Raw genomic sequence first — 13,652 nt, forward strand, 5'->3', positions numbered from 1 at the left:
TTTTGTTCTAATTGAATTGACCTTGTATCCTCCTTCGCTTTTGTCTACTGTTCAACAAATCTTTCAACTCACCTGTCAAGAGTTAGTTCTTCCAATTGATTCAAATCACAGGCGATATATTCTAATGAAGCATCTGTTATACGCGGGCACCAGGACAAATCCAAAGCACGTAACTTTTGTAAGTTTTCCGCAATCAGCTCAACACCATCATCAGTTAGTTTACTGCAACCGGAAAGGCTAAGCACCGTAAGATGCGGCAACGAGTGCACTGCAACGACACAAAAAAATATATTTAAATTGTGAGTAAATGTGCAATTTTATAAAAATATAAAATTCAAGCATAAAATAAATTAAAATAAAATAAAATGTGGAATGCAAGATACACAAAAGTCCCTCATGCATACGAAACAAGTAACAGAAGTTGCAATTTTAATATTATTTTTTGTACTTTATTGCTGCAGGATATACGGCAGAAACGTAAACGGGACACACATGACTGCGTTCTTAAATTTCTTGAGTGCTCGATCCACACACTTTAATATACTAACCATTGCAGATGAAAAGGACATAAAAGCGCTGCGCAAAAACAGCTGCAGCGTTAAATGTGGGACACAAAATGGCTGCAGTTAGACGCTTGCATCAGCCTTTGTCGAATGTGCCGTATGCACTTTACACCTTCGAGTAAAGCCACTGTTTGCACCCACTCAAATGCTTTAGAATATGGGACACAGTGTGGTCCTGTTTTGTAGTGAGTCGCGTGCTTGTTGCATTCACTCTAACCAACTCTTTTCATATTTAATGTTACTTGTTTTTATAAAATCCAAATTTAAAGTCAACAATTTAATCAAATATAAGTTGTAGGCATACCAGATTCAAGAGAAAATTGTAGAATTAAAAAAGAGTATTAGGTGCAGACATATTTTAAATATTTCAAGTTTATATGTTTTTTATTTTGGGTTCACAAGTTTTCTTTTGTTTGTCTCCTTCAAGCATTCAACTGAGGAATAAAGTTCTGTATTATAATTTTAACAATAAAATGTTTAACATATTCCCTCTTAATTATTCTAACAAAAAATGTGGAGTTGAAGGATAAACACAGCGGAATTTGCTGCCGATTGTACGCAATTACATACATATGGAAAATAAAAGATTTCCGGTAGGTTGGTTTAACTTAAGATATTTAAATATTCAACTCTTTGGAGCTTAAGAAACAAAAGGACCGTAATGTACAATATAATAATAGCATAGTTATATATACAAAAACCCAACAGTTTAAGTCCAAACAGCGGATACTGCTTTATATACCATATATTCATATAGTACAGTGGCGTGGTCGGGATTGTATCGAGTTGGAGAATGTGCTAGAAAATATTGCATTATAATAAGAGTCAAAAGATAATGTCAAGGTTATGTATAAGATTTTTATTCTGTAAAAACTCATAAAAAATCTATAAGATTATTGGAAGAAAATTACTAACGTTATTATATTCCCTACTTTATACATTAAATAAAACTTTTAATGTTATCCAAATAGTTAGTAGCTTCGAGCATTTTTTTCTTCGGTGTTCGATTATGAATGTAATTGAACATACATTCAAAAATAATCGAAAATATACGAAAACCAGTTAAACTATCGTCAGATATTTAAAGTATTCTATCCAAATGTTAGAAGTCTACTAAACAATATGATACTCTTAAACAAAACATAATATTAAAAGGTTATTTTATGTCTAAAGTCATGATGAGGAAACTAAATATACTGAGGATGCCTTTAGACAAAAGTCGAAATATGGATGAAATAAAAACTATTGCAAAATAAATGGTGGCTTTTTTTTTTAATTTTTATTTTTAACAACAAAAAAATTTGGTCAATTAATCTGCAAAAACACTTTAAAAGTTATCGAATAATTCAGATATTATCTGTAAAAGAAATTCTTGTATCCAGATATACACTCTAAACAAAATCTACTACATGACATTCTATAGCACTCCAGTTCAACTGATGATTGTTGGAATCATTTTATTTTTGTTAAATAAAGAAAAAAGCAGTAATAAAATAAATCTGACGCCTAGTTAAACAGCGTTTATGCTTAATTTAAAAATAACTTTTATATGTCATCAGTTATATGTAATTACGTGATTAGAAGTCCTTAAGTTCAGTCCATTTACATTTACGACGGTTTTTAACTATTACACATCTCTAAAGAGATGTGCAGACGAGTTAACAAGAGCAGTCAATTTAGCAAGAGCAGACGAGTTAGCAAGAAAGGGTGCTTCAGGACTTCATTTGGTACACCTAAGTAATCTGGATTTCAAAGTAATCATTAACAGCATGTAAATTGTTACTGAGTTTTTTCTGTGCCGAAATATTTAAGAAAAGATGAGAAGACTTAACGATAGGCAGGCATCTATATGCTGCACTAAAAGGAAATTCAATTCTCTCATTAAGATGCCCCGTAGAGGAATGAATCTCTCTTTTAATCATACTTGTCGCAGCTGTGAAGAAGACGATCAAAGTGTCCCTCATTTACTTTGCCTATATCATGCATTACTACAAAAGGATAGGCGGTTTTAAATCCTGAGTGAATCCCCTAGAATTCGCCGGTACAACCTAAGCTTTCCTTAGCTATTTCATCTCCTTCAGAAGTTGAAAAGATGAGGAGGAAAAATAAATAATAGAATACTTCTTCTAACATATCTTTAATTCTCTTACAGAGGTTTTTGGTGATAAAATTAAAATCATTCAGCTTTATAAGAGCCTCTAAATAGTTGCATAAGTAATACAATTCAGTCGAACAGTACCATCACCATAAATCCGTAAGTTCTAAGTGTATTGTTCAACTAAACTGACTGCCACAATAACCCACTCGGACCTAATCTGCACATGCCAAGTGTGTGACCACTGCTGAAGGCAGATCTTTGCTCTTGGTATGTGCCGGTATCGTATATCATCATATTACTGTCATCAAATAATTATTTTGTTTGTTGATAATGTAATTAATAGATATACTACATGTGTCATTACCTTACATATTTGGTTGATACATTACTTTTTTAATGTAAATTATTTTGACTATAACATGAAAAGATAGTTGAGACATGGGTCATGTACTGCCACATACCTTTTACTAAGTACTTAATAGTTTTTATATTTATATAATATTATAAATTGAAAATGTTACTTGCCACTTAAAGTAATTTTTTTTTTAATTTTTTTTTATAATTATAAATCAATGCAAAGTTAGTTGAGTCACCATTTGCGTTGAATTTTTTTTTAATTCAAGGAAAATCAGAATTCATTAAATGACAAATAAAATCCACTCACAACTACAAAGTTTCTATCTCGACATGGCATCATTTCAAAATTATCTTTCTCCCTCGTTTCCGCTCAATAGAACCCTTTATGTGACTATTATCAATTGATTATATAGAAAATGCTTTTATTTTGAAATATTTAATTAGTAAATATTTTAGAGATATTGTATATAGTATTGTCAATATATACAAAGTTTCAAATTGTTTAATACATAAAAATGCTTAAGAAAATTATATTTTTTTAAAAATAATGATACGGGACTTATAACATTATATACATACAAAAATACAAAAAACAGAAACAATAATGTAACACTAATCTTTCCAGATATCTTTAACTGTGTTAACTATAATTCTAAGATTTTATTCTTTAATTTTGTTAAAATATTGTATATATAAAGGCTCACACCCCTCACTAGGACAGAAATTATATTATTTCCGAATTATATACTAGAATATGTTAGCCTACGATAACATATCAACAAAATGATTGTGTTATTCGTATTCCAATGTCGTGATTGTCTGGGTTAGCTGATTAAATTGTGGAAGCACTAACCCCACCTGGAGCAGACGCGACTGAAGAAGAGTACTGCGTTTAGCAACACCCCGTTATCAGGTTTTGGTTTATGGCTAAATAATTAAGTAATTTACTAACAAATTTGGAATGGTAATATTGGAACTACAGATGTATAGCTTTTCAAAAAAAAAAACTTTAAGCTGTTGTAGTTAGGTTATACCGGTGATCCCTAGTGGATCCACTTAGGCCTATTGGCCCATTGTGTTAAGCTGTTGTAGTTACTATTAAATAAGAAACTCAATATTTTTAGAACAGATTTTAATGTTTTTTTAAACTTATATTTTAAAAGTATAAATAAGTTATACTCGTAATTCATTTTTTAAACCGAATGAAGAGAAGAAAAGTGGAAAGAAAAACAAAACCATTCATCTGTAATGCTTATTCTCAATTTTTTTATACTATTAATAACAATTAAATTTTGTATAACACAAATTTGATCATCTATACATAGTTGAGATAGGCACATCTTTCGTTGGTCGAGTATCAAAATTTTATGGCAACTCGAAGAATTCGAACTAAATATGATTAGAAGTCATGATGGAAAAATGATGGAATATTATTGTAATACAAAAAAACTTTTAAAATCACTTAGTTAACCAAAATTGCTGATATAAAGTTGAACTACAAATATACAAACTTCTAATAATGAATAAAATTAAAGTTTTAATTTTACTTTTTTATTCATTTCTTTTCGTTTAGCTTTCCAGCTTACATTAAGTTCATACGGATCTTTTTTAAATCTAATTAGACCCTTTCACTATACTGTTTTCGAGGTCGTTGTTGAAACCGGTACTCCTAATAAATATATGTGATATAGAAATGTCTACCGTTTTTTCTGCTGAGTAATATTACCTGTATAATAAACTGATAAAGAATAATCTGATAAATATACTGCAATAAAATATCCAGAAAAATACAAGATCTTATTTAGATAGCAATATATTTTGAATAGTATACAATATTAGATAAATAAAATATATGTGTCTGCTACAACAGCATTTTATATTTCAGTTGATATTGCCAGAAGTGTGTTCTTTAAAAATATAAGTTATTACCCACCCTTTTCACAATTTCTTAACAAATTTTCGCATTTATAAAAAAACATATATCTATCTATATTTATCTATAAAATTCGTAGTAAATAGCCGTAAATCGTTTTTGGTAGTAATATGTACTCAAATTATACATATAATATCATACTTTTTCTAAATGATTAGTCCTACAAATTTTTTTATAAAAAAAAATTAATTGGTCTTTGTTAAATGAATTTTTTGATCTACAAGTGGAATGAGAAAAATCTAAACCAAGAACTAAAAAATACAATTAAGTGATTTGTTATGGTAAATCCATCGAAATTTCGACAATAATGAAATGAATTAAGTTCTTTTTGAGCTGAAAGCTATTCCATTGACCAAATTGACCTAGATAAAAAAAAACGAATCGATTGAAATGTATGTTAACAATGCTTAAGTATTGAAAGTATATTCCGTAGAGCGATATGTAAATACTTCTGTATATACACACACATTATTGGCCCAGTTGTGCAGTAAATAAAAGCAAACTTTTATTTAAAGCCAACATTCCTAATATGAGTATAGTATCTATGTATATATATGTATATGTGCGAAAATTTAACCACAAAACTAAAATACATACAACACAGATTGCAATTTCAGATCTTTAACCAAATTGCAAATGATTTGACATACTAAACCATCCACTTCATTTTGATCTGAAGTGACTAATTACCTAATACGTATTTTCTGTTCTATATATGGTATATATTGGTATATACCTATGTATATATATAGTAAGTTATTGTTTAAGCATGCATTTGGCTTGATATGAAAATTAATTCAATTTATTTTCCATTTTCAGATGCTTGACACACAAATCATAAGAAATAATTTTCAATAAATTATGAAATTTTTATGGCAGCATTCATCTCAGGACAATAAATTTTGTTAGTTTTTTTATATAATTCCTAATGAACCAATAAATTATGGCTTTTAATCAAAATCTTATGAGTTTGTTTTATTTTTGATACTTAATAAAATTTATTTGGAATTTTGATAACTTCTAACTAATTAATCGAAATATTATTCGTAATCCTTCGAAAAGATGAATATTTGTTTTATTTATTTTATCTCAAATGTGTTTGGTTTGGTTTAAATGGTATATTAAATTTAATTACACACATGCAAATAAAATTTAAATTTAATATAATTTATAATTAAATTATTCATTTGTGTAACATAAAATTAAGTTTGAATACATTACACTGCTTAAATGAAAATGAATAAAATATTGTTTAAATTGTTGTTTAATAATAAGATTTCATAATTAAAAATTAATTTAAATGAATAATAAAAATATTACACTAGAAAGTTTTACTTTATTAACTCTATCTTAAATACAGTTAAGTCTAAGCTATATTCAGTGGTTGGAGTATACACTGATATATAAATCTCTCAGTCATTTAAGTCTCTACATCAGAAGCTTAATGTGAAATAAATTTGTCTACAACTTAGTCTTTGATAGAAAAGTGAATCGTAGCACAAATCATTATTAACATTAGCATAGGTAGAAGCGAAATTAAAGAGTGGTGTGATATACTGACATGATGAAATGTAACTGTGCCATTTTAAAATTAATAAAAGATTAATAGCCTATTAAAATAAAATATTTAATTTTTTCTTAAAAATTTATTAACACAAAGATACTGCACCTAGCTATGCCATGCCCATGGTTATTGACCTATTACGTCGACTAATTAGCGACTAGAAGAGCTAATTCGTGAAACGTCCCTATGAATAAAACAGTGCCAGGCTATGTGGTAGGTCAGGTTTGTTTTTATTACTATCTTGAAAAAATGGGTCCATATGATTAGTCAAATTCTTTATTATTCACAATGAAGATGAGAATACAATGCCGAGAGTTTCTATCCCCGTCTGACATTAGCTCTATAAGTGATATTTAGTTTTGATTTGTTTAGAATCAATATCCTATTTATTTCAATTTCTTTTTTCCAATATCCTCTTTGACAGGAGAAGTAATTGTTTAGAGTAGAGCTGTCCAAAGTACGTCTCGCGACATGTTTTTGTGACCCGCGACATCTTTTTAGTCTACTATAATTACGCAAATTTTCTTATTTTTATGGTATACCAAATAAATGAATTTAAATTGATAAATTAATAAATGTAAATTTAACTTTATAACCGTATTTATAATATTATAATGTATTTATAATAAAAACTATGAACGTATGCATTTGTTTCTGCGGCTCTCCAATTTGTGCTGTAATTTGTATTGTCCGCTATTGCAACTGGTCTGGGCAGCCCTGGTCTAGAGAATTAAAGCATCTAAAGCTTAAGTTTTCAATAAACATAAAGGATAAATTATCGTCTTCAGTTAATAAACATGTTTATTTAATTAATTGTTAATAAATTACTCCAACTTCAACTTCAAATCTAAATTTGGTATAGATAATTATTGTGATTATTATTAGCAGGTTTGCTTATATATTAAACAGAACTTGTTGTGCACTGATATCGTTTTAATGAAAACGATAATATGATTTTTATCTTTGATGACTTCATGGAATACCAATAGTATCCTATATTATCTATTACTATCACAGCAATAGAACTATATATTTATATATATATATATATATATAAAAATTATAAAAATTTTAATATTAATTAATAGCAGTAGTATGGGTACAGTGAATTTAACATCGAAAATATGTATATTATATAAAACCACTCCTTCTAGGTACCTGTAGCTGAAGTAGTCAATAAGTAATATTGACGACAAAGAAAAAATATAGGCTTTATTTGGACCGTATACGTGGGACTGATATGGTGAAAAGGACAGTAGTAAAAACATTTGTTTTTTCCAATATTTTTATAAAATAACCGAAATTTAAATATCAGTTTTTATATACACCTCCAAATAATTATTATTAATTACTAAAAATAGTGCAATAATGATGAGAACAACATAATTGACAATTTGAAATTGAGATACTTTGACAAATCTAAAATAAAAAAACTAAGATTTTATTAATTCTTTTAATAATCTTAACAATCTTCTTAATCTTACTTAATTAAAATAATTAATTTATTAATTTTATTATTGGAGTTCATTTAATACGCGAAAAAGAAAATTAAAAATAGTAGAAAAACACACGAAGTGATATTGTTCTTGAAGTAATTTATTGAGTACATAGATAGTAACTACTTAGTATATACTTTAATATGTAGTATATATCCGAAAATAGTTATATGAATTGATAAATCAACAAAAAAGTTTTTTGTGGGCTATAAGGTCATCTTTTTCTTGATTTTAAAACAAAACACGTTGGTTCCATTTAATCCTGAAAATGAAAATTAATGGTAAAAATATTGAAATAAAATTTATAATTAAATAAAATCAACCTGTTTTGTTTTAAAATAAAAAAATATCCTAACAGCCCACAAAAAAAACCTCCCTCCTGATATCCTTGCTCCTATTTCTCTTCCTCCTGACCTCATTCAGGCCTTACGCCATAAACCTCCTCAATTCATCTCTGATTATTTTGATGAGTGGGACTCAGATCCCTCCGTCATCCCTTTATATAACCGTGGCTCTCGTGATCCTTGTCACAGAGTCTACCTTTAGTACACTCGCGCCTTTGCCATAACCCAACCCCCTTCACTACTTCCAATTTTCCTCTTTTTAGGCCCAAGATCTCTGACTTAGATGATCTTAGCTTGCTACGTGTTAGGTCTCTTTACTCTCTTCTCTCTCCTTCGTCTACTGGAATGAAGTTTCCTCATTGCGGTGAAAGGAGAAGATCTTTCATTCCTTAGAGGTGGCTTAGTGGGTTAAAGTCCCACACGGTGGCTTTCGATGCTTCCCCCTACTGCTAAAAAAAAAAAGCTCACAAAAAAAAAAAACAAAATTAAAAATATCAGGTGTTATGAAGAATTTATAATATTAGTTATGTTGCCCTTGATCAATACTTGATGGGGTATAATATACACTGTTCATGAAAATTTTGTGAATATTATTTTTAGACAATGTTAAATTTAGGAATTTTCCTCTATATATGGTAACATAATGGAGCAATAGACCTAAGTGAATTCCCTAGGGATTGCCGGTATAATCTAACTTAACCTAAATTTAGGAATATATTTATTATTTTAAATATAGAGAAGCTCATAGGGCGAAGCTTAGTCAGTATAAAACGGATTTTGGTTGAAGATAACTGTTTAAAGAAGCGAGTTCAAGTTAATATATTCTGCATTTTAGTAAAAAGTAGACGTACAGTGCAACGGTTCAAATTCATTGATATCAACAAAAGAACTGTTTTGATCGTTAATATCTGCAATTTTAAAATAGCAACTTGGTGTGTCATCTTTCTTATATTGTTTTTCCCACAAAATAGAAAAATATTAGATAGATCAATATTTTCTTGAATTTAAATTTTACGCAACTAAACCCCAACTTTAAACGTTGTCAGCAGATTCGTACTTTTATTAATTTTTTTCTTGCCCGAAAAGAAACGAAAAAAAAACTAAAATAAAAGAACAATAAAAGCGAAAACACATAAAAAGGGATAAGTCGAGCGCTGAAATATATTCAATTACGACTGTAATCGGCTTAACAATGGAAGAAAATTGGGTTTGGGGGTTTGAAGCAGTAATTTTGTCTATCTTTGAGTAAACAAACTCTGAATGTAAAAGCACGAAATTGCATAAATTACAGTTTTAGTGCAAATCCAAATCATTTAAAAAACTCAAAAATAACCATTCCACAAGCTAAGCAGCTTGAGTCAGTAAATTTTTTGCTAATTTTTTAAGATCTCAATATATGTGAATATGAAGTGGTTAATGAAGTTTATATGTCAGTCATACATATGGTACATATTATATATTTGTTTATATGTGCTTATATCTATTTTTAACCATTTTTTGTGCCCTACATAGTGTTGAAATAATACAAATGTAGTAAAGCTTCTGCCGCTTTTGCATGCGCCTTGTTAGGCTTCTAAAGCCACAAACTGTAGACTTAAATTACAAAAATAAAAACTTCAAAAGTAGAAAAATGGAAAAGGTTATAACAACTGTTACAGTGCAGTTTACAGTTTACGGTATAAATTAGGATGAAAACTAACGACTGTAGTTTCGAAAATAGAAAACAAAGGCGAATTCAGTCACACCACAAAGTTAGATCACCACAAAAGTAACTAAATCTCTTTGAAACCATTTCGAGTACGAAAAAACTAATGGAGCAATAAAACCATATAATCCAAAAAAAAAGACAATATATTAGAACCAGTAAAACCGACTTATAATGTACACTAGACTATGATTTCCGAATATTTTCTTAGTGTAGGTTTTTATCAATTTTTTTCACTTATACAAAGTTCAATAACCCATCCTAATAAGAAAGTCGAAAAAAAATTAGAAAATTGACGATGTGCCAGCGCATATAAAAAAACATAATATTATGTTTTGATAATATAATGTTATACATGTTATATACAATATTTATATCGTTAAGAAAAATATTCACATGAGAGTACCCAAAGATGACATATGCAGTACTGCCTTCTCCCCAAAAGCGTGTCCGAAGTATTATTTAGTTATATATCATAAATAAAAGAGGTCTCGTGGAAGTTCGTAAAAGTATTAGATTGATAGCAAAGGTATGGGATATATGTGTTTTCATGTAGCCTTATTGAATTGCAACCTGTTCTCTGATTTTATTTTTGAAAATGAGTTATTGTAATCCCCACTTGACGTTACAATCTTATAAGATATCTTATATTTAGCTCTATGTTTTCTGTTTTACAATATAGATTGCCAAGACATCGTTGAATATGATAATATTGTAAAAACTCACTATAATACTGATGCCAATTTTTAGCATTGAATTTTCTTCAATGATGAGACACGCTTGATAGATATGTCAATAAACTAATTAGTCGACGAAGGTGTAATACAAACCGTCAATTTTAATTTACGGTTAACTAATTTTTTTGAATTAAAATTGAAATTATCTATGTAGGCTTTGTTGTGCGAGAAATCTCCTGATTATACGATTAAGATCACACATTTTTCACCACTTTTTTTATGGGACTACGCTGAGAAATCTATTTCTATAGATAATCCACAAAATTTCGTCGCTTTGAAACATCTACACAAAAATCCTTTACGTTATGATCGAGTTATTGCCAGGTATGTGCCGAAAAATTGACGAAAATTCCCTTCAAAAATTCAGCACCGTGAGTTCACCTATGGTAGACATTTGAATAATGCTATATTTTGCATTTAATGGCAAGGTCCAGACAATATATTAAAATAAAAATTTAATCAAATTTTAACTACAATTATGTTTTATTTATGTTTAGTTATAAATATTGTGTCGAATTTCAAACAAGTTCACAGTTCACAAACCTTTTTTTAATCAGAATTTATAAGGAGAAGGTCTTCTAATATGGCTATACTACACTTGATCACCAGGTATGTGCATGGATATTTATTTAAAAAGATAATCATTATGAAGGATTTACAAACAATATGGGAATAAATATTTGTTTATAGTTTTCTGGATAGTTATTAGATAAGACTATATATACATAATATTAGATCAACGTTAAACTAAATTTGGTTGAATACACTTTCTGTAATAAATATATTCAATATCACTGGATCTATTTTTTCTATTGGTTGCTTCGGAAGACCCTAACTATGACGTAAATAATGTAAATGTTCATATATTATTTTATTGGTTGACTTTAGATCAAAATGAGTACAATTTCAAATACTAGAAGTATTTTTATTTATTTCATTATATTAATAAAATTTGTAGACATAGACGAGCTAACAATTGAAAGTACCAGCGCCCATATGATAACCGCAAAATATAACAACAAAGTAGCACCAACAAGATTTAATTATTTGCGACAAATGCATATTTCTGTACATATTAAAAAAATTATTTTTTTTCATTACAATCAATAGAATTAATTCATAATGAATCAGTGTAAGTTAGTAGATATTTACATATGTCTATAAATATATACAAATCCAATGACTTAACTAAACTGCCTGCGCTAGGTCTGCTAACGTTAATACAATTGTCAATGCATCTTCTGTAGCATTTGAGTAAAAAATATCTCATTGATTGAATTTCAATTCAAGCAACTAATTTCAAATAAAAAAAAAACTATAATAATAATTATGTTCAACTAAATACTGCGAGAAATAAGCTTATTTATCACTCTGAATTAATTGACTTCGGAGTCATTTCGTTATCAACCGTCAACTGACTTAGTTTACTTTTCAGTTTATTTTTTAATTTAAGCGCATATTTCACACTTTTTGTTTTCATTTTTTTTTTAATTAAAATAAATTTATATATGTAATTAATAAATTATTTGGTCAATTATGTCCTGTCATGGTTTTATTTTGTGACCGACACTAACGGGTAATAAATGAAATAAATTCAATTTTAATTTACTCGTTTTGGCGATCACAAATTCTGAAATTGTGATAAATTCAACATCTTTTATTTTTGAAAAAAAAAATTTGTATTTTATAACATTTAAACAAAAAATTAAAATATTTAATATAAAATTGTTGAAGTGCAGTGAAGTGTTACAGCTAAATCAAATCATCAACGCTAATTTCAAAATATTTGCTGTGTTTTTGATTATAATTGTGAATATTGAAATGAATTATTTCTAATTAACTTGAAATAATCTAATTTCGATGTAGTGATATCCCCTAAAAAATGAATAAATATTCTTAATACAAGAAAACTATAATTAATATAATAAACTTAAATCGATAGAAAAAATTTTATTCTGAGAAGATATAAAAATTGAAAGGATTCTTACAGCTTAAAATCGATTAATTAAAACACAAAAAAAAGTGCATTAAAAATTTAACTTTTCTATTTTAGTACTGATTCTGGGAAATATGTCAAAATCTTAAAATATATATATGTTTTCTATAAGTCGGCATCCATTTTTTCAACACTAATATCATTTAATTGGTATTAAAAATAAAAAACTAAATGAAAACAATTTTTTATTGCAAATTATTTTCTTAATTCATATTACTTTAAAATTTCTTTCAATAATAGCAAATTCTATACAATACTTATCCTACATTTCATAAAGTATCTTATAAAAATTATTTATATTGATTGAACACATAAATTAATTCAATTTCAATTTTATCAGTAAATAGAGTTATATTTTTATATATATATGAACCACTCATCGATAGAATTTAGAAAAAAAAAACTTTACCACACAACTAACAACACTAAAACGGTTGGTATCAGGATCAATTATTATAAATAATTATAATTTGTTATAATTAATTATTATTAGAGAATTTTCGAATAGCAAAGAAAGAAAGAAATTATTAAAATTAATTATTATTATTAATTATTATTAATTAATTATTATTTAATTATTTAATTAATTTTATTAATTATATTGGTATAAATTATTATTAATTATAATTAATTATTATTAATTATTATTAATTATAATTAATTTAATTAATTATTATTCATTATTATTAATTATAATTAATTATAATTAATTATTATTAATTATAATTAGTTATTTAAATGTAATTAAATTTATGCGAATTACAATTACAATCTAAGACTTTCTTATAATAAACTACGACAACCAGTTTGTTACTTGTACTATCGAAAAAATATAGAAATTTTTATAACTTAGGAGAGT

General features: G+C 27.4%; 1 protein-coding gene across 1 annotated transcript in view; it reads right to left on the bottom strand.

Moving 5' to 3' along the window:
• Positions 1-13,652, bottom strand: part of LOC119669600 (F-box/LRR-repeat protein 16) — a 78,138-nt gene that overhangs the window by 1,698 nt on the left and 62,788 nt on the right. Inside the window, exon 4 of the mRNA XM_038079569.1 lies at positions 73-268. Coding sequence (XP_037935497.1) covers positions 73-268 — 196 coding nt within the window. The remainder of the gene's footprint in view (positions 1-72; positions 269-13,652) is intronic.

The sequence above is a fragment of the Teleopsis dalmanni genome, chromosome 1 (genome assembly GCF_002237135.1).
Source record: "Teleopsis dalmanni isolate 2A chromosome 1, ASM223713v2, whole genome shotgun sequence".
Classification (NCBI taxonomy): Eukaryota; Metazoa; Arthropoda; class Insecta; order Diptera; family Diopsidae; genus Teleopsis; species Teleopsis dalmanni.